The sequence below is a fragment of the Tympanuchus pallidicinctus genome, unplaced genomic scaffold, assembly GCF_026119805.1.
Source record: "Tympanuchus pallidicinctus isolate F22 unplaced genomic scaffold, pur_lepc_1.0 scaffold16, whole genome shotgun sequence".
NCBI classification, from domain to species: domain Eukaryota; kingdom Metazoa; phylum Chordata; class Aves; order Galliformes; family Phasianidae; genus Tympanuchus; species Tympanuchus pallidicinctus.
This window is the reverse complement of record NW_026294679.1, coordinates 24,563,748-24,589,955: the sequence shown is the minus strand read 5'-3', so window position 1 is coordinate 24,589,955 and position 26,208 is coordinate 24,563,748. Positions and strand designations below refer to the sequence as shown.

The following is a 26,208-nucleotide window of genomic DNA, read 5'->3' as shown; positions in this document are numbered from 1 at the left end:
TTTTAATAGCAGTTTTACATAGTTGGGACAGCTTTTGGACTGATAGAGGTACACTTTTATTGTAACATATAACTTCATAATATGGTTCTTCCTGAAGTTAAGTGTAGAGGAAAGAAGCTGGTAACTGAAGTGCAGCTTTTGTGTAGGCATAGAATTGTGTGTTTTTACTTTTTAGTGATGGATTGTTCCAGTATTCTTTGGTAGTTATGGAGGTCTATGTAAATCCTTTAGCCCTGTTAACAACAGATTTACTTATCCACTTTTGTGGAACTCTTAGAAGTTTCTTGGTGATCCCCTGGGTCCCATTTGATGAAAATTCCCCAGGATCCAGAGGAGTTCAGGCTCAGAGACCTGAGTCAGCATCTGTGCGTAATGGAGAAACATGTATGGTGTCTTTCTTTCTTAATTTCCATACATTTAACTTAGCTGCAGAGGCGTTGCATGCGTTTTTACATAGCGTTTTCATAGTACTTTGATGCCTGATAATATTTAGGGCATACTAAGGATTCTCTGTTATGCTTTTTATTAATCAGTGATCAGTTGTGGGGCAGATATTGGGCTCCAGATAGAGTTAGGTGCATATGCTTCATTTTGCCTAGGGATTTCTGAAAGGTTCGCCTTGATGGTTATGATTAATCATAAATCCATTTTACATTTGTTCTCGTTTCTTGGAGAAGTCCATGCATCTTAGCTATGGCTGCTAAATCATGTTTGATTCAACTATTTTAAATTTGGTGCTAAAAGTGAACTGCTAAAAACTTCTGTGCCAATGTATGGTTAATTAACCAGTTCTATTGCAGGGTCTGATTTGAAAAACAGTGCTGTTTTCTGTTCTATGTAGGGCTGAAAGCTACAGAATATTCAAATAATTCTTAGGTGCTGCAATAAGATTATTACCTCAAATGAGGCCCATCTGCATACAATCCCCAGGACACAGTGTTCTGACTTGGTTGGTTTTGAAATTGTTGTAGCCACATGAAGTGTACTGTGTCTGGGAAGATGAAGGATATATTAAACTAAATATTAAGAGTTTGCTAAAATAGTAATAGTGCTAGCTCAGTTACCTGAAAGACTGTTCAGAAATGTGAAAGATACCATCTAAATGTAGCAGGCAGTCACAGTGTTTACGTGATAACTTTCAGATGCACTAACACCATAGCTGGCTTATTAACCATCTCACTTTAACATTTGTCAGTTTTGAAGGAGTTGCAGTTAACCCAAAAAGCAGTCATTCTTGCTAGAGTGTCCAAACAAGTCACATGTCAGTTTGAGTATAGCTGTAGAAGTACAATTATACCAAACTTTGTGAAGTCCAAGCTTTTAGACTTCAGTCTTGCTTTGAATTGGATGGAGACTTTCTGCTTATGCAAATTCAGCAAAAAATTAAATCCTTAGATCAGAATCTTTACCATTTAGTGAAGTCCTTTATGTGCTAATTCATTTCTTTAGTTTTCCCCATGCACAAGCTTTCTTCTTCTGCCTACCCCATTAAATGACTTTACTATAAATGTGGGCAGGCTTCAGGTTTTTTATGACTTTCTGTTTTTTTTCAACATCTATGCCTGTGCTTAATTAGGATATTCCTCATATATTCAAAGTAGGATTTGATTGCTATAAGTAATATGCTTCTTATTTTTAATACTTATGAGCAGCTGTTACAACATTTTTTTTAATTATTATTATTTCACAGGCAAATTTAGAAAACAAACCAGTAAATGGCCGCAGACCAGAACTCATGGAATGCAGTATATGCGGTCATGGTGAAAAATACAGGGTGAAAACAAACCAAACACAACCCTTTGAAAATGCACAGTCTAAGGAGAAAGAAAGAATGACAGGCTTAGAAGCAGAGAAGTGGGCACATAACGAGAAGCCATCCTTTGGTGTCCATGTCAATGGGGATGCCCGTGGAACTGTGACAGGCCACGAACACTTGAGAAATGCAGAAGAAAGTGAAAGAGCGGTCTCTCCCAGTCAATTAGCTGAGCCAAAAAAATCATTTGCACAGACCATCAAAAATGGCATAAAAACCCTACATTACTTATCACCAGAAGCAGTTGCTTCACTGAAAAAGGCGTCTGTAGTGGAAAGGACAGATTTGACAAGCAACTCCCATGCCCAGTGGATGAAGGCTACCAATCTGAATGACATAGTCAGCACTCTGACAACTAGTGTTAGCTGTGTTCACCCAGACAAACAAGGAAATCTTTTCATGAAAGAGGAAAACTGTACTTGCAGTGTCTTTCAGGATTCTGATAAGTCAGTACTGCAAACCAGTTCTGTTTTGGATCTGCAAGAAAGCACATGTTGTCCTCCTTTGGTTAAAGAGGAAGTGCATGGAGAGGATGGCTTCAAAGTACCTAACACAGAGACACAGCATGAGAGTCCTTCACTCCAGCCAACTTTCTTGTCCCTGATTAAAAACAGAAACCTAACTGTGGAGCAGGTTGTAGCTATTGAAGCTTTAACACAGTTATCTGAAGTCCCTTTAGGAACATCTTCCCCAGCTAAAGCTGAAAATAGTGAGCGCACAGAAGAAAGAACTTCCAACTTGCTCCATAGTTATAAAAGAGATATTTCATCCTCCTTTACGTCTTCTACATTGAAAGAAATCAATGACACTTACTTACAGAAAGAACAACAGCTCTTGACTCACTGTGCGCACTCACAAAAGCAGCTCCCGAATAAGCCAGCGTTGTACAATGGCCAAAGTTCGATTTCTGAATTGCGTGACAAACCTGCCAATCTTGCTAGCGAGATGTATAAACTGCAGTTATCCTCAGGAGATACCAAAACTTTATCCGAGTTAAGATCTAATGCAAAATCATTTTCAGGACTTAATACCAAGAAAAACTATGATCCAGTCACCCTTTCACGGTATTGCAATGTTCAACATGCAAGCAACAGCTTGGATACTCTTGGCCAGTTAGATCAAAAGCCAACCTGTAATGATTTGAACTTGGAAGCTGGTTCTTTAATTAAAGAAGGAGGAATTCACAGCCAGGATGAAGAGGATGTAGCTACACAACTAACTCAACTTGCAGCATTAATTGAATCAAACCGAGCAAATCCAGAACAGAAGAATGACATAAAGACATCGCTGCTTAACTTAATATCCCATGAGAGGCAAGCAAAACATAACCAAGATCTGCTGCAGAGAAAAGAATCTGTATTTTTTAGGCATAATTGCAGTTCCTTACTGTTAAAGCAAAAACAATCAACAAATAAAAAAGGAAATGCTGTACCATGGAAACCAAGACACAAAAAAAAGCCTCAAGAAGCACGCTATCAACAAATTAATCGAAACCAACTAGAGTTGTTGTCATGCCAGCACAGTGAGTTACAGGACATTTGGATATCATCAAAACTGCACAAGCTTGGCCAAACCATGCCACAGGACTCCAGAATAGCTTTGTCGGAAAAAAAATCACCAAGAACCAAAGTACAGAAAGCACTGAGTCAAAGTGCGCTAACATTACAGGAAAAACCTAGGTTGTTTCTTCCTCAAACACAGATAAAGTTCCACAGATTATCTGAGGTACCACAGGACAAAAAAAAAGACAGGTTGTTTGGCTATGAAGTGGTGAATGAGCAAATCAAAACTGCAGGCTCCAGTGACCCACCAGGCGTCATACTGAAAAACGATGTTGCAGCATGTAACCAATATAGTGATCTGCTCTCCCGTAATCCTCTGTCAGTTTCGCAGTTGAAAACAGCATCCTTGTTAACCAGACCAAGTGAAAACACACAGATGTTTACAGAAAAATGTAATTCTCAGGTACAGCAGGCAGTGAATGTTGGTCAGACACATCCTTTGCCTCAAACTTTTAGTCAGTCTAACCTGAGAGCTAGCGAAGCATGCAGTGAAGATAAAGCCTATGTCCAGCAGGGTGCTGTTGATCGACAGGCAGATCCGAAGTCGCAGATGCTGCCTGTTTCCTGCAGTGCGGGTCAGGTGCCAGGCACTGTGGAAGCTCTCAGGAACATGGAGTGTGCAGGTGAAGTTACCATTCTAACATCAAGAAGTTTGGGTACTGACCATCCGCAGAGCACAGGCGACTCAGGGTGTTCTCCAGCAAAAAACACACTCAGCAGTTTTCTTGAATCACCGATGAAGTTTCTCGATACTCCTACAAAAAATTTAATAGATACACCTACAAAAAAAGGACAGTCTGAATTGCCAACTTGTGACTGTGTTGGTAAGTCATCCTTTGGCTAGCTTTTACCTGTACCTCTCACATGGGCATGTGTTTGTGTTGCTCCCCTTAATGCAAGAAAGTATACTTGGTGCATAGGTGTTGCAAAAAGATACTTGTTTTGCTGTTAGGAACTAGAAGAAAATGATTCTTTCCCTTTCTGTAACCTTTGCCTGGTGTTCTTCAGGCCTGCAAATAACAGCAAAATTCAGTATTTTTGGCCTTGCATCTGACCTGTTTAAATTGAAATTAAGGAAAATGAGTTTTTCCAGTTGTTTTCTTGTTACTCGCTTGTATGCTTGTAATTTCATCTGAGTATATTAGATCAGGATTTCTACGGACTCAAACTAGTTTCTGCTTGAGATGAGCTGGGCAAAAACTTTCCCAATACCTTTTCATTTTTACCTAAATGCCTTCTGGCTAAGCAGCAGGGAATTGTTGAGGGCAGTTGTGTTACTGTCATGGTTTGCCCTGAGGGTGGTGGGAGTTTCTGTTATGATTCCTGTCAAAGGCTTGTAGATGTCTCATCTCAGAGATAAGATGAGGTGGAGATTAGGTAATAAATCCACATACAGAACAGTTTGTATTGTAGCATGAGGTGTCGGATTGAACTTGATGCTGAGAATTTTGCAATACAACTTGATTGATGGTGTTGGACATGCTGTGTTTTCAAACTATCAAAGCACACAGATGGGGAAGAAAAAACCACTGCAGGGACTGTTAACATTGTACACAGGAAGATTTTTTCATCTTTGCTCTAATGTTCTGAAGCAACAAGCTGTTAGTTAAGAGGCCTGGATTGTGTTTTTTGTTCTGTAGTAGTATATGACTGTCAGCTGATGTTTTTTGGCCTCAATTCTCCGTTGTCTAAAATTAATTGATAATGTTTGCCTACTCACAACGGCACTGGAAGCTTACTTAGTCAATATGTGTCAGGTCCTGCAATGAACATTGGTAAAGAATGCAAGATAGTATTATAAATTGGATCTATTTGTAGCACCAAGAAAGAGAATCTACCAGAAGATTAATAGGAGAAAGCAAGCATGAAATAGTATAATTTTGATGTCTCTGAGGGGAAAAATCAATCATGCTACTTATTCATTGCATTTCAGGGGCAGATTTTGTGTATTTAAGATGATGTTTCTGTAAACCATTTGTGTGCTGATTTGTAGTGATGTAAATGAGAAATGATGTGCGAACTTATTTTTCTCAACCTGTTTGTAGAGCAAATTATTGAGAAAGATGAGGGCCCATATTACACACACCTCGGGACAGGACCAAGCGTTGCTGCTGTGAGAGAAATAATGGAGAACAGGTGAGAAAATGTGCTTTTTAGTGCTAACAGTATTTTTGTGTAAACAGAAAAGAAGAAGAGCTGTGAGAAAATGAGTGCTGTTTGGCTTTGTTTTTCTAATACTTTTGCTGTACTCATTTGTAAAACATTTTCCTGTTCTGATGTGCTTGAGGGAAGCTCTCACATTCTAATTCCAAATTCATGCATCTTGTCTGAGCTCCAGCAATTTTAGCCAGTGTGCTCATAGGTGCTGTTGAAGTCCATAGTGATGACAGAGATTAGCAGCTGGCACGAGTAGGCTTTCTGGTGTCCTGCATGCAAACAACCTGTCTCAAATTGGACAGAAAGTGACTAAGTGCTCTAGGATTTTCAAGCAGATAACATTTCTTTTCCAAGTAATGGAAGCCACTTAGTGACAGAAGCCTGTTACTGGAATAGATGTTTCAAAATCGCTTTTGCGAACAGGACTTTGAATTTAGTAGTGTTCTTTGTTGTGCTATGTATTTTTTTTCTCTTCTGTTCTCAATAAAGTTGAGAATAAAATTGTTGTTCTTGTTTTATTGAATGTGTTTACTGTTTTAAAATGTGTTTTCAGTTCCACTCCTGAACTTTCTTAATGCAGGTATGGAGCAAAAGGAAGCGCTGTGAGAATAGAGGTAGTCGTTTATACAGGAAAGGAAGGAAAAAGCTCTCAGGGGTGTCCGATTGCCAAGTGGGTAAGTTTTTATGTTACAGTAGTCAAATTGGTTTTTGTGGCTTTGAAGTATCTAATGATGTATAGTCTTTGAGCTTATATATAATCTGGTCTTTAATCAAGGTCTGTTTCTTCTTCATTTAATTGATTTACAAGTCTCAGTGAATGAAGAAGCTAAGAATATCACTTTTTAACCTGTGATGCTGTGATTAGAGTGAGTTTAAAAGAGGTGCTTCACAGAGCTGGCAGAGATGGGCAAATCAAGGGTGAGAACACCTGGCAGTGTCTGCAAGCTGGAGGTCTCGTGAAGTAGGCTACTGAGAAGTGTGAAAGAAGAGTGTGTTGGAAAACCTTTCAGTAACTTCTTTTTTTTAAACTGAATTGTATGAACTGTCTCATATACCATGTGCTACTCACTTTGAGGGACTGAACTCACTATTTCAAAACATAAATGTTATGGTGATAGTTTTCACCAAAGTTTTGTCTCACATTGCTTCATAGGAGCCAGGAAATGAGGTAGCAGACAAGCTCCAGGAAAGAGCTTGGAAAGAATTGATTGTCCCTTATCTTTGCTGAAACCACTGAGGGAGGTAAAAAAAATAGTCTGGAAATCTTGTACACTGAGTTTAGGAAATAAAAAGAATTTGCTTGTTGGAATATATATAAATTGTTGCTGTATTTAGGAATTTCGGACTTAACTGGCTATCTGATGATAATAACTGTGCAGTTAGTAGACCAGCATTTGTAACTATGTAACTAAAATAAGGATGTGAATGTGTATTTACTGCATGTGTAATTACTGCTTATATTCTTGGAACAGTTAAATGTGTTTTTCGTACTCCATCCAGAAAATGATGCTCAGAAAAGAATGTCCTATGTGTAAGTTGCTTCAGGTGATATTTAATACCAAATAGGCATCCAATAAAAAAAAAAAATAAAGATGGTCAAATTTCAGAAATGACCGTCCCAAAAAAATGGACTGCTTTCTGCTTGGTTGATTTTGTTTTTATCACTTCAACTAAGCAAAAAATCCACACTTTTCAGAGAGGTTAGGAGTTAAAATTCTTACCTTAGCAAACAGTTGTGAGCCTTTGAAAGAAGAAAGAGATTTAAAACTAGTTCTTAAAGTTTATTTTGCTGTTGCCAGTATCAACATACTGCCTTTTACGTAAAACAGAGATGATAGATTCCGTTGTGCATCTGCGTGGTGTAGGTGTCCAACATGTGTGTGCAGTACGACAGCCAGAAAGCACTCAATGCATATAGGAAAGGCTGTTTAAGGATTACAGTGCTGTTCAGTTAAATTTCTACATGTCAAGCATTTGTGAGAGAAAGCTTTAATGTTAATTGAACTAAATTCCAAATGTCTTTTGTGCAGCAAGAAACTTTTTGTGTGCAAGCTCAGACCTAAAAGGAATGAATGCCTTTCCAAGCCTGCTGTGTGACTGCGTGATACAAGAGAAGGAAGGAAATCATGGAAATCTTCTCTGTATTTCATCCTGTATACAATCCACATTTTTTTAGTTGGTATTTTTAATGTGTGAGTTAACTTCCGATTGGCAGTGCTAATATTAATCCTTAAAATGGAGCATATTTCTGTTTTGGCTGTGACCAAAGTAGTACCATTCTGAAATTTGTTTGGAAGCATATGGAAAAAGTTTGTTCTGCTCTCAGATAATTGCAGTCACAAGGTTTGGTCAGCTGCACAGAGACTTTCACTTGCTCATTACAGAGCTCTCTGGGACAGATTCATTTCTGCTTTGCAGATGGACAAGCTGTTGCCCCTAGGGCTCTTGACAGGCTTGCTGGCAAGAGCACCATGATGGAGCTCTGCTGAAGCAAACGTGAGGAGGAAAAAAATTGATATAGAGTCATATTTAGCTATTTTACTCCAGTAATTTTCCCTTTTGCTGTGAGTCTATGTTGTTGTTTATCAATTCATTAGAAACATCTTGGAATCAAAGGCTGCTTTATAAAATGTGTATATATGTATGTATTATTCCATATATATTATGTATATATTTGTACGTACAATGTATGTATATAATATACATATTATATATAATATAAGAATATATATATATATTCTTCTGTTAATGGCTGTGTTTCACAATACTCATTTCCTCCTAAACTGTTTTCACCTAAGTGGCTCCAAACATGTATGTAGTGTATTAAACACTGAATGAGACAGGCTTCTTTTTTCTAAAACGAGCTGGCTTTTCCTTAGTTTTTGGGGTATAATAAACTTACAATATCTATGTAGGTGATAACTGTGTGATTAGAAAATAACAATCATTCTGTGACATGTGCTAGGGGGTTGTCTTTCATTCTTTGTTTTTTTAAAATCTCTTTTGCTTTTTTATTTTGTGCAAGTCTATCCTATTTCTGCTTAATAAGTTAAAGGAAAAAGAGCTTTGAAACAGTGGGATTGCCAACCCATCTTCCTTGGTTAGACTTTTCATATGATCATGTTACAGTGCCTCCCCTATCACCGGACAGCAGTGAGTGATTTATGTCATTCCTATTGCTTTATCAGTACTTTGTTTGTACTCTCCTTTTTTTTTTCTTTTTTTTTTTTTTTCTTTCTGCTCTCAATATATCTGATGGGAAATAAAGATTACCTCAATTCATTGAAGTGAAATGGTTCATAAATCTTCTATCTGTATGATGTTCATAAGTAGCTCACTCTAGGTATGATCCTGCTGCACTAAATTCAAAGATGAAGTCAGTGACCTCAGAGGACAGATACAGGTCTTAACATTTCAGGATTAAACTCGTTTCCTTCAGGTTTCTTCTACTTGTTTCAGCAGATGTTGGCCTGGATCAGCTTTCTGTTGTCTTCATTCAGAATTGCAATGCAATTTCTAAGGCTCAGAGTTGGAATAAAGACAGGAGATGAGAACTGATAAGAGCAGCCAGGTTGGGTGGGAGGTCCTCCCTGCTGACAGCCTGTCCAGTGCTGACTGATGGCGGAAGAGCAGGGCAGCCGGCTCCCAGAAGACTCACTTATTTTCCAGTAACTCATTCCTCCGAGGTTCCCTAAGCTGAAGGCAGTGGCTTGATATTCCCTGTCATAGATGGTTTTGTCTTTATTTCTCCTTTCTTTTCTTTTTTTGCTCTCTTGTACTTGGAACTATAGTGGTAGTGTGGTAATGCTTTCAGTCTTGTGCTCTGTTCCCAGCAGTTCCTAGCTGTTTCTTTTGCTTTTCTTTCTGTTGCAAAGCAGTGATTTCTATCGTTCTGCAAAATTCTCATTTCTGCACAGTAATGGCTAACCATGTGCATTAACAATGGACACTGCAGTGAATTTTATCTGCCATTCTTACTGCCCCCTCGGCAGTATGAACTCTTCCTTCATTTATTTGCAGATTGTGCTTGTCTTTTCCCTGAATTACTCATCAACTGTTGTCACACTTTTATTTACCTTTGACAAACACAGAGGAGAATACAGACCTGAGCAGAATTGTGCAGAGCTCCCATCAGACACATATCCGCCTTTGTTTCTTGTCTTTTCAGCAGTTATTCACATATGGTCTTTTCCTTTGTACCAAGGCATATTCATGTTTGCTTTTTTTTTTTTTTTTTTTTAAGAGTCTTTACTAAGGGACCTCACTGAGTGCCTTCTGAGAATCTAGAAAGCCATGCAGTATGGCCAAGAGATTCACAAACGTTCCTGTGCATCATGCTTATCTACGTGATTGCTGGTTTGTGCCACAGAGCTCAGATCTGCTCCGCACAGACAAAACGGGGCTAATGTTATCGTTGAACTGGGATATTCCTCCTAGGACCATTTTCCAAACTGTTATCCTCTTAGTAATCTTCAAGCCTTCTGATACTGATGTATTATAAACCAAGACTATGCACTATTGGATTTGAATGTTCAGTTGTTTCACCACTGAGTTTCTGGGGTGGATGCCATCTGATCTTGGAAATCGTGACTGTGTTTTGGGAAGTGTTCTTTTTCTTCTGCCACTGCTGTCCTATGACTGCTTCTTTGGTGGCTTTTAACTTTGTGAGGGGCACAGCCAAAGCTTTTTTTTTTCTGAAGTGGGAATCCTCTGAGACGGCTTTTTGTGAACACAGCAAAAGTGGTTTTTGCATCTCTGGATTTATCTTCCCTGAGTGCTTTGGTTTTTTGTTTTACACCTGGATGATCTGTTGACCCCTCAGATTCTGTTAGCCTGCTGGTGGCTGTAATTTGTTTGAGAAATGTGGTACAGTGCAGCTTCTATGCCTTTCTCAAACTCTTTCGCTTCAATTTTGTTCTGGTTCCCTTTTTGGGCTTTCTACTTATAACTTAACAGAGCTTAGTGGTCTTTTTTATAGCGGCAGTATATCTATTAAAAAAATAAAGGGAAGGCAACAGATTAAAAAGAAGAAATTACAAATGCTTTTGCAATGTAAATATAGTTAGAAATATAGAATCCTTAGAGTTGGAAAGGTCCTCTGAGACCATCTAGTCCAACTGCCCTTGAAGTGACAGCCTTCTTTTAAGGACCTGGACTTAATATTAGCCACTGAAATTGATCAAATTTTCAAGAAGTGATGCTTAGACAGCGCACTCTTAAAACAAAGGCTTTACAGATCATTGACCTGGTAGGAATTTGTGCCTGTATACTAGAAACTACATTTTGTAGAGTGCTCTGAGCTTCTGTTAACAGTTGATTCTCTGCAGAAAAGTGTGTTTGTTTTTTCAGTTTGCTAGCTTGGCTTCAGTTGAGAAAGAGATTGGGAATAGAGAAAATAAGAAAACTGAGAAGATACTTGAGCTTCTAGGCTGTCTTACGTGTAAGTTAGGATTAGAAGGGATGTACAATTTATTAAAGGAAATTTAGTGATAAATGTGTGAAATACTGTGCTCTGGCATAGGTGGCCATTACTAATCAACACTATCAAAGGACTGCTTCATGTGGAGCCCAGCACCTCTAAGCAGGTTTTATTATTTCAAGGTTTTATTTCATATGTTAAACTCTCTCTGTGATCAGATGGTGATCCACATTTGAGAAATCTGGAAGGAAAACATTCCTGAGAATGGTTGGTGGTCATTTTAGTTGTATTTTTGGAGACCATTGTATTGGAGCAGCACTTTCTTGCCATCCTTCAACATATGCTGAAGGTAGCTTGTGTAATGGGTTTGATAGTTATGGGGGCACTATCGTCACTGTTCGTATGAAGACTTACCTGTTGAACACAGAACTAGAGTTTATTTTGGATGAAACATATTTGCAATATCCAAAGTCAAGCTGTGCTTTATGTGTTGCAGTGCTTTGAGATGAAAATTATTATAAATTTTTACACAGTTTCTGAAGCATCTTAAAATGTCTTGTATTTGGAAAATCTACTCAACAATTAGAGTAAATACAAAAAAGCTAAGTTTAAGGTAAATAAATCAGGGAAACCAAAGTTTGCTCTGAAAGGAATGCCTTCCATTTATTTTGATGGAAACTACAGCAGATAAAGAGTACAACAGCACTGTTTGATAAAGCAAATTCTCACAAAGTAGTATTTTTCAGCACAGGCTCTGCAATTAGCTATGCATGATGAATAAGAGCCTGCTTGTGTCACTCTTGTGGAAAATGTGCACCAATGGAGCTGCCTCCTTGTTGCCATTGCTGAAACACACTGTGCATCCCACATCTGTTTGGTATCCATAAACACTCAGCAAGCATCGATAAAGTCACTGGATGCCATTTTTTCCACGTGGAGGAATTCAGTGACACGCCTTCATCCTCACTTCCATGTCAGACACCATTCTGTCAGACTGCATCTCTGCTGCCATCTGTCACACAGCAACAACCTGTAGCTGGGTACTGGTCCAGGGAGGTTTGACCTCTACTGCCATTCCACCAACATCTGCTTCTGAGATTGCAGGCTGACATCATAAAATAGGAGCCATTACTTTTGGAGCAGCCCTCATACTAAGAAAGCCTTAACATTTCAGTTGCTGTTATCTCTACATTAAAACTAATGGTGATATCTGAACAAATGGAGCTCAGGTTCTTTTTTGTCATCCGTATCACAAAGTTGTCAGTGACGTAACAGGAAAAGGAAATTTGAGAGACCAACAAGGGGTAACAGGGCACCAGGAGGTGAAACTTCAATTTTGGCATCATTTCTGCAGCATCGGTTGAAGAAAATGTACCTATATTCCTGTTCACATTTTGGAAGGTTTCCAGTATTTCTTCTGGTATAAATTTTTAAGTGATTTGATAATTCTTTTAAAATGCTGCAGTGGTATTCCAGTGAAGTGAAGTAACATCATGTATTGATGGCAACAGTTCCATTTTAACTTAGTTGATGTAGTCTGCTGGTAATTTTGAACAGAGAGTAATTCAGAAAGTGAAATTCTTTGAATTTTAATCTTTCTTAGATATGCTGAGAACAAAAGGATGTAACGCCTTGCAGTGAGAAAAGAGCTTGATGTCATTTATCAAGTGTGTATGTAGGGGTGAATTAGGAAACTAAAGGGCGAGCTTGCTTCTGCTGCAAACAATGTTTGTTTCTGCTCCTGCTGAACAGCCTCACCTGCTAGAACAGCAATTAATAGCAGCATTGTTTACTCACTTTGTACAGATACAGATCATTGTGGAATTGTATCTTAGCAGACCTCATACTATGTAGAAAGGACTCCAATAGGCAGACTTCCCACTGAGGCAAAATCTACAGCTCAGAAAATCTTGAGACAAACAGTTCTAAATGAGATGCCTGTTTCAGGAAATTACAGTGGATAATCAGGATGCATTCTCACCTTAAGATCATCTGCTGCTACCCTGCAGAGGAGACAGCTATTTTACCAAAGAAATTCTGAGTGGGCTGGAGGAATTATTGCAGTGGAACCACATGGAGACAAAATAAACCTAAAAAAAAGGACCTTTTAGTTGGTTGATTTTTTCATCCAGCATTGTTTTGTATTCAACTCACAGTTAAAATTTTTTGTATGTATTTGCTAGCGGTGTCTCATTTATGTCGTATCAAAGTTGACACAAAGGATCTTGTGATCCTAAATATGAAATTAATTTCTCATCCATGGGGGAATTCAGCATCTGGTATTGGTGAGCTTCTACAGTCCCGATTCTTAGTGACTTTTATATAAGTCATGTACAGGACTTGTTAGACTGGCTTATGTTTAAGGACATCAAGTAATATTTCACATTCATAGTGTTCCTGCCAAGAGACATGCTGACAAGAAGTATCCATTGCATTTACAACCTAAATGAAGTAATTAAAGTAAGCAGAACTAAAGCATTTGGGTAGTTGAAGCAAGTTTTATTGATACCCTTTATTGATGCTGTTCACTATATTCAGAAATGATTTGAAAAAAGTGGAAAATGCTGTGGTGACAAACTGCTGAAGGTACAGAGTTGTTCCAGGTAACGGAGAAAAGAGGGCCAGCTATTATGAACTGCAGGAAGAGCTCATTGTGCAGGATGGACAACCAGTAAAATGTTAGCTGAAACTCACTGTTGAGAAATGCCCAGTCATGCAAGGAGTGTTGTCCTTTTATGTACGTAGTGATGGACACCAAGTTTTGTGTTACTGCCTGGGGTAAAAGTTTGTTAGACATCCTTAATTCCTATCTCTGTGGCTTGTAGAAACAGAGGTTTAGCGGTGGTAGCCTCTGATTGTATTTCTGTCCTGGCTGGCAGCCCATGCTTCACCTCAGGAGCTTGCTCATATTGGCTGGTTCTGGCATTTCAGAATGTATGGGCTAGTTAATAAAGGAAATTACTTCAATTGCCATCTTTATAGATGTTTGCATAAATAAGAACACACGGCAAGCTGTAATAATACAGAACAGGCACGGTACAGCAAATGGTGATGGGTACCAGACTGCAGCACAAGAGGAATGCACAATTTTTATTTTTATAAGAGATGAAAACGCATGGATGTCTTCTACACTGCACTGGTGAGACCTCACTGGGAGTGCTGTGTCCAGATGTGGAGTACTCAGTACAAGAGAAATGCGGATCTGTTAGAGTGCATCCAGAGAAGGGCCGCAAAAATGAGCCAAGGGATGGAATACCCTAAAGGACAGGCTGAGAGCTGGGGCTGTGCAGCCTGGAGAAGAGAAGGCTCTGGGGAGAGCAGAGAGTGGCCCGTCAGTATCTACAAAGTGGCTGTGAGAAGAAGGGGGCAGAGACTTCAGCAGGGTGTGTTGTGGCAGGACAAGGGAAGTGGTTTCAAATTGGAAGAGGGTAGATTCTGATTGGATATATGTTTTTTTTGCAGTCACAGTGGTGAGGCACAGGCTGCCCATAGAGGTGGTGCATGCCTCCTCCCTGCATTCACCCGAGGTCAGGCTGGATGGGGCTCTGAGCTTCTCATGGAACTGGAAGTGTCCCTGTTAGTTGCAGGGGAGTTGTGCCAGATGATCTTTAAGGGTCCCTCCCAACTCAAAAGTTGATTTTATGATCCTGCTCAGATCAGCTACCTGCAATGATGATGGCTGTGTACATCCAAGCACACATGCACGTTAGAAAGCTATTCAGGAGGTGTTTGTCCCATGTGTTTTTTTCTCTTGTCCCAGATGTTGTGATGTTAGGGGACAGGCAAGAAGCAGCTTCATGTCCAGTTGAAGAGGGTACAGAGCAGTGCTGGCAGGTATCAGTGAAGTGTTGGGAGGAGTTTGTCAGATGTCTGTGTTGCAGCTGAAGCAAAGTATTTGTTGTAAATGTTTTGATGGATACCCAGTACTGCTGTCAGTTGCCACTTGCTAAAGAGTGTTCAGGGATAATACAGGCCTGTGCAGCTACGAAAAGATGATGCCATCACCTAAGTGTTACATAATTCTTCACAAACTTCATACAAGTCTGGGTTTTCTGACTGTTATTTTTCTGTGTGAGACACCAAGAAACCATGGGGATTTTGGTGTGCAGTAAGTTTTTAGTTAGCCACTTTAAAAAGCTCTATTTAAAATTCTGTTGCTTAACAAGCAGTTATTTTCTCATTCCTCCTTAAGAGCATTACAGACCGAAGTTAACTAAAATAAAGTATTTCATTATTTACCTGGGCATTTTTTTAACTACACGTGTGAACCATGCAGAAGTCATGGGCAGTATCTGCAGCTTTTGGGGCTTAGACTAGCCAGCTGATTTGTGCATTGTTTGCAGTCTGAGAAGCACTCAGATTGCTCTGCTGCATTTTTAATTCAATGTTCAGCTTCTGAGTGCTTCATACAGAAGCCATGAGTGCACTGGGAATTATGTTTACCAACTTCCAATGGCACACACATATATGTTTTAAATTACTGCATGAAGAATTGATTTATAAATTATGTTAGCATTGCATTCCGTGGCTGTAACAGCATACTAATTCCATTTGCCTACTGAAGAGGACCTATATCAAATACATGCTAAAAAAAAGAGCGTGTAGGCTGAGACTTTGTGTGTTGCTGTGTTGGTGACTTTAAGATGATGCATGAATTTAAGATGTGTGATGTCTTCCATAAAGTACCAGGGCAGAAAAGTTGGTTAAAACACTGCCTGGTCTAGGGATATTTAAGGGTTAAGAGATTTTGGTACCAGTCATTTCAAGCTACAGAAACAGGGACAGAAATAGAGAAATATCTTGGAGATATTTAAAGTTAAGAAGAGTAATTCAGTGGATCATCAGTCAGTAAAACCTAACTAGGTCCGTTACTTGGAGAAGCAGTGAAAGATCCGGCCTGTTAACTTATCAAGCAAGATAAGCAATGCACAGCTTGTGCTCATATTTTGGAATTTACCAGTTACTCAGATAATCTCAGGCTCACTTAAAAAAAAAAAAAAAAGCAGACAATTTAGCTTAATATTTTACCATTTAAGTCATTTAAGTTCAGAAATGTATTGGATTGTTCATTACTGTGAGAGTGGTGAGGTGCTGGAACAGGCTGCCCAGAGAGGTTGTGGATGCCCCGTCCCTGGAGGCGTTCAAGGCCAGGTTGGATGGGGCCCTGGGCAGCCTGGTCTGGTATTAAATGGGGAGGTTGGTGGCCCAGCATGTGGCAGGGGGTTGGAGATTCATGATCCTTGAGGTCCCTTCTGACCCTGGTCATTCTGTGATTCTGTGATATCAGCAAGTACTAGAAAACAAATGACAAGTTGGAAATAACTTTGATTCCATCAGTGTTAATGTAACTAATAAGTCACTGAGTCAAGGAGCACAGTAGGAATTTTCTCCATCAGAAAAGCTGTTGTCAGGAATTACATGGTGTTTCTGTTGGCTGGGCTTGTCCTCCTCAAATGTGGTTCTCTGTGTATTAAAGTTGTGTGGTATTGCTGTGGATTTTGTATTATTGCAAGAGAAGCTCTGTTTATTATTGCCTTGAGGATAGCATCTGTAACACATGCATGGACATCATCAGTTTATATGGGAAAAGCAATGCGGCTCCAGCTGTGCTGCTGGCTGCAAGCCCCGAGGAATTGCAATTGCCTCAGTGCAGGTTGTGTTCTTCTAAGACTAATAGGTGAGGAAAGTGCCTTATCTCCAATTACCTAAGGACAGGAGTGCTCCAGCTGCAGCAGTAACCTCTTAAGAGCCACAGAAATAAAATCCAGATAACTCATAAATCCTTAAGTCACCTCTGTGGCCTGAAAGACAGTGGATTGCAGAATATTTGTGTGTCCAGTAAGAGCACTGCATTATCTCTAGCATGCACAACAAAGCAGATTCCATCTGTGTTTAACTGCAAGGTGGTGTGACATTGCTTTGAAGTAGATTATAAACTGTGTTCCTGTCCATTTGTCTCTTTTTCTGGACTCAGCTGAGGACTATGTGAAAGCTCACGAAGAGCACCCTGATGTTGTACTGAGAAACTAAAGAGATATTGCATTTCCTCATTGAAGTTACAAAGTCTAGAAAACTAAGAAAGAAGAAAGAGATTAAAAGCATCACCCTTCATGCTGAGTAACAAAATTAAATTCCTCTGTTTCTGACTGGAAGGAGCTATGCTGCCTCAGGAATGTACAATTCACACTGATGTGAATAACCTGTATTATGGATCAACCATAATAGATTTTCTGTAAGTCTCACTCAAATGTAAATGAGCTGCATTATTTCTCTTTCTTTACAGAAAATACTGTACCAGTAGTTCAGTCACAACCAAGAGGAATGGTAACTCAGATGCATTTACTTTTCTCATTGAGTTTAAGGCTGATTGTGAGACTGTGTAATCAACTTGAAAAGGGCGATTCTTTCTCCCTTGACACAAACTAACTTGCATCTTGCTTCTTCCTGCAAAGCAAAAATGCATTATCTGAAACTTTTGGTCTGTTGAAAATCCTTTCATTTGCAGATTAACTGCAAGGGTATTTTGGTTCCCACTTTTAATTAGCTTAAATAATTTAGATATTCACAGTTGATCAGGCTAGGGGTCATATGAATGACCACTAGCCACGTGTCTGGAAACAAAGAGGCTTTGGCATCAGTCTGATAGAGAATCTACTTGAAAACCCAGACAGCTGGAGACATCCAATGAATAGGTGAAATTGTTGCCTTTCTGCTTTTATATTCTATCATTATTAGCTCAGCTTATCCTATGAAGCAGTGCTTCTGACAAGCTCTTCACGAGGAATTGTTGGGAATACCAATAGTCTCACAGAGAAGAAAAGGTTGATTCATCCAGCTGGTGATGGCGATCTCTGGTTGTAGAACACTCCTCCCAAGGAAGCAACCTTCATCTAGGAGATGTTCTCCCTTTAGAGGCTAACCCTTAAATAAGCCCAGGGGAGACTGAGATCCTGGATTCACCCGTTCCTGTCACCTTGGAAGCACATGTAAATTGTCTGTACCTGTGCTTCCTGGCCAGCCATACTCCTTCACCAGATGCTCCATCTTCAGTTCAGGCTGTGACCTAATGGTTCCCTTACACACACTTATGGGCCTTCTACCAATAGGGGGTAGTGGTTGGTAAAGCCAGAGTGGCCAACTGCTTGTACTGAGTGACTGTTCTGCTGCAGAGCTGGAAGAGTATCTGCAATTGGAAGGGCTCACCAGCTGCATGGATGTATCTTTTTTAGGAGGATACATGATGTATCTTTTCTTAGGAAGAGAAAGCTACTCATCCCCATCCTAGAAATGACAGAGCAGGGGAGGGTGATTTAGCTTCTAGGCTTACTGTCTTTGTTTTGAATGTGGAAGTGTAACACTGAGGACTTGACCCCTTTTTTGTTGGAGGCCTCATAGGGGCTCTGATGAGTCAGATATGTCTGAAGAACAGATAATGTATGTCAAGGATTATATCCTATTATTACCTAGATGTAATGCATCTTTTTTGTCTTCTTATGACAGAAATTTGTGTCAAGCTACGATAAAACAGAAATATGTGGCATATAATTTTTTTTTTTAGTTCATTGGTATATTAAAAGCCACTGTAGTAGTGTTCTGTATCATATTAATCTTTTATGTATTATATGGATAAAATTGACAAAGAGTTCTTTCTATGTCATACAGGTCACTAAAATATTTCAGCACTCTGCTAACTACTTGAATGTTATGAAAAATCTCTGATTCCTTCACACAGTTTATTTCATTGCTTCCATCTATTGTTGTGTTGCAAGATGGGGATAGTTCAGTGTACTGGTATGTAACTGTAGTAGTCATCTTAACATGAGTGTGTGTTTGCTTTTGGGGTGCAGCTTATGCATCTGCTTTCTGGGTTTTGGCAATACATTCTCAGTAATATTTGCGAAGTAACTATTAGGTTTTCAATGGCTCTGTCATTGCAGGATTGTTATATACTTCCAGTGGATGTGTTTTCCTCAAACCAGTCATTATTGTTTGTGTAGAACATCTAAGATACTCCTTCTGCTATTTCTTTTATAGGTAGAAAGGCAACACAAAGTCACATGCTACACCAAAAGACCAGTGTGTGATGCTTTCCCGGCCCTACTTGCTGATAGAAACTTCAGACAGCAGTTTTATTTTCTCGTCCAGGCCTCATGTGTTTCCTAGTTCTATCTTAGAATAAACGAAATGATTCTTTCAGGTGATACGAAGAAGTAGTGATGAGGAGAAGTTGCTATGCTTGGTACGTCAGCGTGCGGGACACCACTGCCAGACTGCTGTCATAGTGATTCTCATACTGGCGTGGGAGGGGATCCCTCATCTCCTGGCTGATACGCTGTACAAAGAGCTGACGCAGAGCCTCAGAAAATACGGCTGTCCCACGAGCCGCAGATGTGCACTGAATGAAGAGTAAGCTCCTGAAATTGTCACCCACTGTTGTGTTGCCCTTCGAGTGTTCTGAATTTAACAGCGTGGAAATTCAATAGTAGTGCAACTGATAAATGCAGGAAAACTTATTTAAAATTACAAGCCACTAGGTGTCATTTTAGTATAAAACTTAGTTTCTGGCCTTTTCTACAGACCAGGCTCTAAGGGCTACTTGTACAATGGAAGCCCAGGGAAAGGATTGGCAGTGAAATTCTCTTCTGTGTTTGTACACATGCAGCCACGGTAAGGAGCTGCTAAAAAGGTGGTTCCTGACTTCCACCACACCTGTGAGCCAGGCTGGCCAGTTGTGAGAGGAGGGCATGCTGCCTTCCCTAATAGCTGTGCAGTGATCTAAGTCTAATGCTTCTGTTCTTAAATGGCCAGGGTAAGTGGAGTTGTTCTGTTTTAAACACTGGATCAATTTGGAGATAATGGTATTGCCTCATGTAACATTTTACTGTATTTACGGGCAACCTTCAATAGGAGTGGTACTATTTTGTACTTCTTGTACTTTGAGATGTCAAAATCAAAAAAGCATGAGAGTATATTTAGGTAGCTATAACTCAATGTTATATATTTCCTGAGAGCGGAACTTGTGAGACTTCAGAGAGTTGGAACTGTCTTTAAGGGAAAGAAAGTCCTCTGAAAGTTCATTCTGTTAATGAATACTTCATTAACAGAAAATACCTCATTAAACTACAAATTTGTAAATTCCTGCATTGTTTTGCTATGTATTTAAAAAAGAAAAAGCAAATAGCATTGACCGTTAAGAAAAAGGCATCATCAACTGACTGTTTTTATCTCCTTTCACAGCCGTACGTGTGCATGTCAGGGACTTGATCCAGAAACGTGTGGAGCATCATTCTCATTTGGCTGTTCATGGAGCATGTATTTCAATGGATGTAAATTTGCCAGAAGCAAAAACCCCAGGAAGTTTAGGCTTCTCACTGATGACCCTAAACAAGTAAGATTTATTTTATTGTTTTGTTCTGTTTGCCTTCAAGTATTTATTCAGATGATTTTAAGAACTAGAAACCATCCACAGATACCGATGCTCTCTCACACGTCTGTATAGCTTATCACACAGGCATCTGATCAAATGTTTGGAACTATAGCAACCTGATCCTTTATCTGACATCCAGAATAAACTGGATTTTTCTTGGACAACATGTTTCTTGAGAATTACAATAAAATATGATGCATCCAAGTGATGCTCTAATTGCAGATTATGAACATTAGTAATGACATAAAGTTCAACACAGAAAATAAGACAATGGATACGATGAAAAGTAATGCACCTCTTAAAAGAATTACTTGTCTCATGATGAAAGAATAATGGTGATGTAAATAGATAACCACTGCCTGATGAACACAGAGCAGAAAGATTCTTCAGGGTATCTCAAAGGTCCCTTTTTTTCTGGCTGTGGATCAGTCTAACCTCATTGCCCTGTTGACCTCCCAGATAAAAGAATTAGGTATTTCCTAGCACATCTGACATGCTTGAAGAGGCATGTAGTATATAGCAATCTGTTGCCTACTTCTCCTTCTGGGAGAATTTCTTTGTCAGCTCCTGAACTCTACTGCTGCCAGATACAGAGAAGACCTTGCTGATTGAAGGCCAGGTAGTAGTAGAAGTATTTTGGTATTTATAATGTTTAGTGTACACATGTAAAGAAATATGGTGTTTTTTGGAAGAGAGATGTCAGTTCGTTCACTGGAGCTAAATATTCCTTGAAAATTTTAACTTTTTTTCGTAAAAGAATTGATTAAGCATCTTTTATGCTTATGTGCATGAATGTAAACCCCTCAGTCTCCTCTGAGTTGTGCTGTCCACTTACATCATGAGTATTTACAAACTTCATTAGCCAAGAATGCTGATGGGGCTTCTGCCTAAACAGATTAGGGCATACACCACATGTCTCTCCTTTTTCTTGGTGAATACCTGACTTAAGGCAGTACAAGCTGAAAATATCTCCACTTGTCTCAAATGCCTTAAGGGTAATAAACTTCCATTTTACAGAAAGATGTGTTTATTAGATATTCTTGTTCCCCTTCTCCTTTGTCCCTTTCCATTTTCTACGTTTTAGGTTCCCTCCCTGTTTATTGTTGTGTTTGGAGCATTCTGTGCTTGTAGATTTGTAATGCTTTTAATAACGGTATCTTGGGGATCAACAAAGTCTTCATATGTGCTGTCTAATGAAATTTTAGTCTGCATCCAAATCTCCTAAAGGACTGCTCAAATAGATTTCTCTTTGATCAGAATGCACTGCACAAGGCTGCAGGCTCAGCTGGCATTGCTTCCTCTGTGTCCATGAAGTTGCCACCTCGAGCTGCAGAGCTGCATTCAGACACTTGGCTAAGTATAGCAGCATTCACAGTAGCATCTAGAAATGGTGCCCCACCAATGGGAGCTGTTTTGCATTGCCTGTTCACTTGGCAGGTAACAGGATGATTTTTGGAGGATAATACTTTCTATGACAGTATATCATCAGTTGGCTGAAAGAGGTTACTTTAACCAGTAGTGGGACATATTCTAGATGTGTGATCTAGAAGTGCATTCTCTCATTTCCCCTTTTCCATTGAGATTTAAAAACTCCTTAGCTTCTGCGGCAGAAAGCATGAGTCCTTGCAGAGCACACAAGGACTCGTGGTGTTTGCCTGTGCAGGCAGCGCGTGCACCTTCAGGCTACTGCTATGCAAAAGCCTCAGCTCTGGGTGCCTGCGATGTGCAGACTGTCACAATGTCTCAAAGAACTGAAATTGCTGGTAAATAATTTTTCTCTTTGTTTAGTTTTGTCATTAATTTTCTTAGCAGCTAACTGGAGATTGATGATTTTGCAGATGACACAAAGCTAAGAGGTACAGCAAATAGAAGAGAAGTTAGTTTGGTATCCTGAAGGATTTGGATCATTTGATCATTTGAGGCACTGGATGGAGGGAGATGAGGTTAAGGGTGTAATTTACTTAGGTAAGAATAGTAGTAGATAATTAAGGACGCATTACCTTCAGCAAGGCTCAGAAGTACATGTGGTAGCAATCAGCAGTTAATAAACCTGCTATCATGCAAATTAAAAACACAGTATCATTTTGTAATTGAAAAATGTGAAAATAATCTTGTAAACACTTAAGTATATAAAATATATAATACATGATGACTAGCTGTTTTTGTGTAACAAAATAAAAGTAAGCTGTTCTAGACTATATGCTATTATAGTAAGCTGTTATAGACTGATGACCTTTAAATGTCCCTTCCAACTTTGTGGATTCTATGAGCCCGTATTTTACCACTACACAGTGTGCAAAACTGAAGCTGGAGGTGTCCCCAAAAGCCTGCTCCTTGCAGGAAAACAAAGTAGAGGGAGTACATCACCCTGGATTCAGCCTGCTGCCTTTTCTTTCACAGCTGGTTGGTGTTTTTCCCAGAAAAGCAGGAGTTTAGGAATTGTGTTTCTCTAAATAAGAGCTTAAGTGTGACGTTGCTATATAGCTAGTTCTGTATATATATATGGGCTTCTCCCAAGGAGCTGAATACTACTTTCAGTTCTAGTAGGTGTTTCTATAGCAGAAATTTATCAACAGAAATAAAGGCCTCATGAACAAAACGCTTTAAGAAGGTATGGGTTTCCATATCCACACAGAATGTAATCTAATTTTTCAGTATTTCTCTATTTTCTGTGGAATAGATCCCTTTCCTTGATTGTCTGCATATGAGCAGGAAGAAATGACATGAAAAACAAATTTCTTGCATATTGGGTTTCTCTGTCCTACCGCACGTCCTCTGTTGCTATTTTCCTGACTTATAATGATCACTTTGGGTAATTTAGTTGTGCAATAATAGGCTTGTTTATGTCCAGTGACAAAAGACTGAGGCATAGAAGTCTTATTAATAAAATAAGATAGAGGTGGACATTATTAGCTTTGCTGACTCGGGTCAGACATCTCTAAACTGGGTTCTTCTAAATTCTTCTGAAGTAAATTGCAGCTCTCTAAGCATCATCTTTCCCTGCAGGAGGAACTTCTTGAACATAATTTGCAAACTTTAGCTACTGATGTGGCTCCGGTTTATAAAAAGCTTGCTCCTGAAGCTTTCCAGAACCAGGTAGGTCTGATCTTCAGTCAGTGTAGCTGTACTTCTAAACAGCAGTGTTGCTGGAAAAGATGAGACTCCAAAGTGTGCTAACGGGTAGAAGCGGCAGATCTCCGATGTGATGAATCCCACTGCTTGCCTGCAGCCAGTACTTTGCATGGTTAGTTCTAGAATAATGTATCTTTTCTGTTTCAGCTAGTGATTAAGTTATGCCCTGAGCTGTGCATTTGTAAAAGTCATACCAATAACACTGTAAAAAAAAATAGAGAGAGAGAGAGAGATGTTTTGATTCTGGTGGAGCTGATTGTCTTGTTGACAACAGTAGTAAGTATTGAATGTTTCAAGGGAAAATACATGCTTTCTCATTATTCTTCTTGGCTGTATTTATTCAGCCATAAGTGCATTTGCAGATAACAGCGTTTTAAGTCACGCACTTTCAGTCCTAAGTACCTGTAGTTTATTTTATTTTTAGGTGGAAAATGAACACATGGGCCCAGACTGTCGGCTCGGATCCAAGGACGGTAGGCCTTTCTCTGGTGTCACAGCTTGCATAGATTTTTGTGCCCATGCCCATAAGGACACACATAACATGCACAATGGAAGCACTGTGGTACGTACATAGGATTTTTTCTCTTTTGTACGGCTTACCCTTGTGATTACTGTGTGTTCTAAAATGTTGCTTGATTTAGTGGGTACGTTTGCACAAAGTTTTTTTAAGGCATTGTAAAATGAATTGCACGTTGTCATTTATAAATTCCCATGCTATTTGCATCTATTTATTATAAATCTACAGAGGGCATAATTCCATTTTGTTATAAAGCAAAGCTATGTGAGTGATCTTTCTTTAAAAAATACCGTAATTCTTTGAGGACACCCAAGTCTTTTGGACAGGATCGTCCATGGGACAGATAAGTTATTCAAGTTATTCAGAGTAAAGGCTTGATGTTCAAAGGCAAATAACAAGCTATCCAGGGAGTTGTCTGCAGAAGAACTTAAGCAAACTGATTATTAATTTACTTCCATCAGCCTGAATACTTTTAAAATTAACTTTTTAGCTGCACTGTGTACTTAGCAGACCCCACTGTTGGTAGTTACAAGTGAGAAAATACAAATGAACAATGTAATGGAGTAGGTAGTGGAGTCAGGTATCTGTTGTAATCCTTAAAATTAAATCTGATCATCTTATTAGGAAAGGAAAACTCACAGGTGTAGGTTATTTCTGTCTTGGTTTGATGTTGATATGTACCAAATACCTAGCTAGTTTGCTAGTGAGAAAATTAATCACTCAATTAAGTGATCTTTTAGATCTGAGACCATAGTGGTGAAGAGAGACAAGCTCAAAAGCAAGCAAGATGAAATAAAACCAACCATGTCTGTGTAACTATGTGGGTTTAATAGTTAGAATATTGAAAACATTTCATGATAACTTCTTGTGCGTCAGTGGAGGTGACAATCGAGAATACCAAAGGGTGCACATACAGAAAGAAGAAATATATCTGAAATCTCTGCCCTTTTGGAAACAGATACAAAAATGGAAATTCAGTTATGATGTCGCTGTGATTCAAAACAGCATTGCGTTTAGGCATACGCTTAACAGCATTTTGATGTACGGTCAGTGAACTGACTGGAAGGATTGTTCATGTTAAAGCTCTAGTTGTTTGCTGGGTAAACGCCTGTTAGTTTGAAGCATGGAAGCAGATCTCAGTATTCACCAGGAATGCCAGTCCTGAATAGACTACTATTTTTTTCCTAACACTGAATGTCACTTATCTGCAGGTATTTAATAAGAAACTGCTGAAAGCAGACTTTGCAAAATATTGGTAAGCTGCTGCAAACAAGCTCATGCAAGGACAGTTACTTCAGAGCTGCTGAAGCTTAGTAATGCAGACCTTTTAAAGGTCCCAGATTTGAAAATGAGACTTTCTTTTCATGACAAAGTGCATGGCGTAGTTTTTAATTAAATGTAATTTGGGCATTCCTAAAAATGTTATTTTAAGTGGTATGTTGTGTGTTAGTATGAAGACAAAATGGAAACTGAGCTTGCTGCTCATTCAACAATATTGGAACCGAGAAAGAAAACAGTTATCCTCTTGGGAGAGTTATAATGTATGGCCAGAAATGCCTGGAGGGATGATTAGATCTGGGGTGGTTTGTGTTGATCCTTGTTGGTTTTTGTTTGTTTGTTTGTTTTCCATTTCATTTCTATGGCTGTATTTATCTACAATGATCTGATGTTATTTCACCTGCAGATTATACTTGGTATTTCTTTCTGTGGATTGTATTTGCTTTGCTTGCTAGTAATTCCACATCTAAGAGGCATGGAAAATGGTGGCCTCTGTAAGGTATCTCATTACGCAGGCCAGAACTCATCCCTGTTTTCTTCAGGTCCACTTCTAAATGTTGCAGAACACTAAAAAAAATTGGTTTAACTGCTGAGAATTGCACCTTGAATTGTGATCTTCATCAGATATCTCACTCATACAAATAACTGTTTTACATTTCCTACTCTCTCTGTTTAGGTTTGTTATCTATGGATTTTAATATACTTGAGATAACGGGCTATATGTAAATAGGGATGGTTGCAAATGTTAACACTGAATTTACATAACAAAGTCAGGGTTTTTTGGCAAGAAGGTGGCGTTCAGAGTAACCTGATGATCTTTATGCAGCCTCCACAGTAAGATGTGACTGTGATTCATAGCATGTATAGGCTGTTTTCTATTAGTATATGTAGATATACAGTTAC

At 39.1% G+C, this 26,208-nt stretch overlaps 1 protein-coding gene across 6 annotated transcripts in view; it reads left to right on the top strand.

Annotated features, from left to right (window-relative positions):
• TET1 (tet methylcytosine dioxygenase 1) overlaps positions 1 to 26,208 on the top strand; it is a 64,010-nt gene that overhangs the window by 25,624 nt on the left and 12,178 nt on the right. For all 6 annotated transcript variants that reach the window (XM_052677981.1, XM_052677979.1, XM_052677980.1 and 3 more), the window contains 7 exons: positions 1,691 to 4,199; positions 5,421 to 5,511; positions 6,113 to 6,206; positions 19,149 to 19,357; positions 20,189 to 20,339; positions 23,385 to 23,474; positions 23,935 to 24,072. In XM_052677981.1, the coding sequence (XP_052533941.1) occupies positions 1,691 to 4,199; positions 5,421 to 5,511; positions 6,113 to 6,206; positions 19,149 to 19,357; positions 20,189 to 20,339; positions 23,385 to 23,474; positions 23,935 to 24,072 (3,282 nt within the window). The remainder of the gene's footprint in view (positions 1 to 1,690; positions 4,200 to 5,420; positions 5,512 to 6,112; positions 6,207 to 19,148; positions 19,358 to 20,188; positions 20,340 to 23,384; positions 23,475 to 23,934; positions 24,073 to 26,208) is intronic.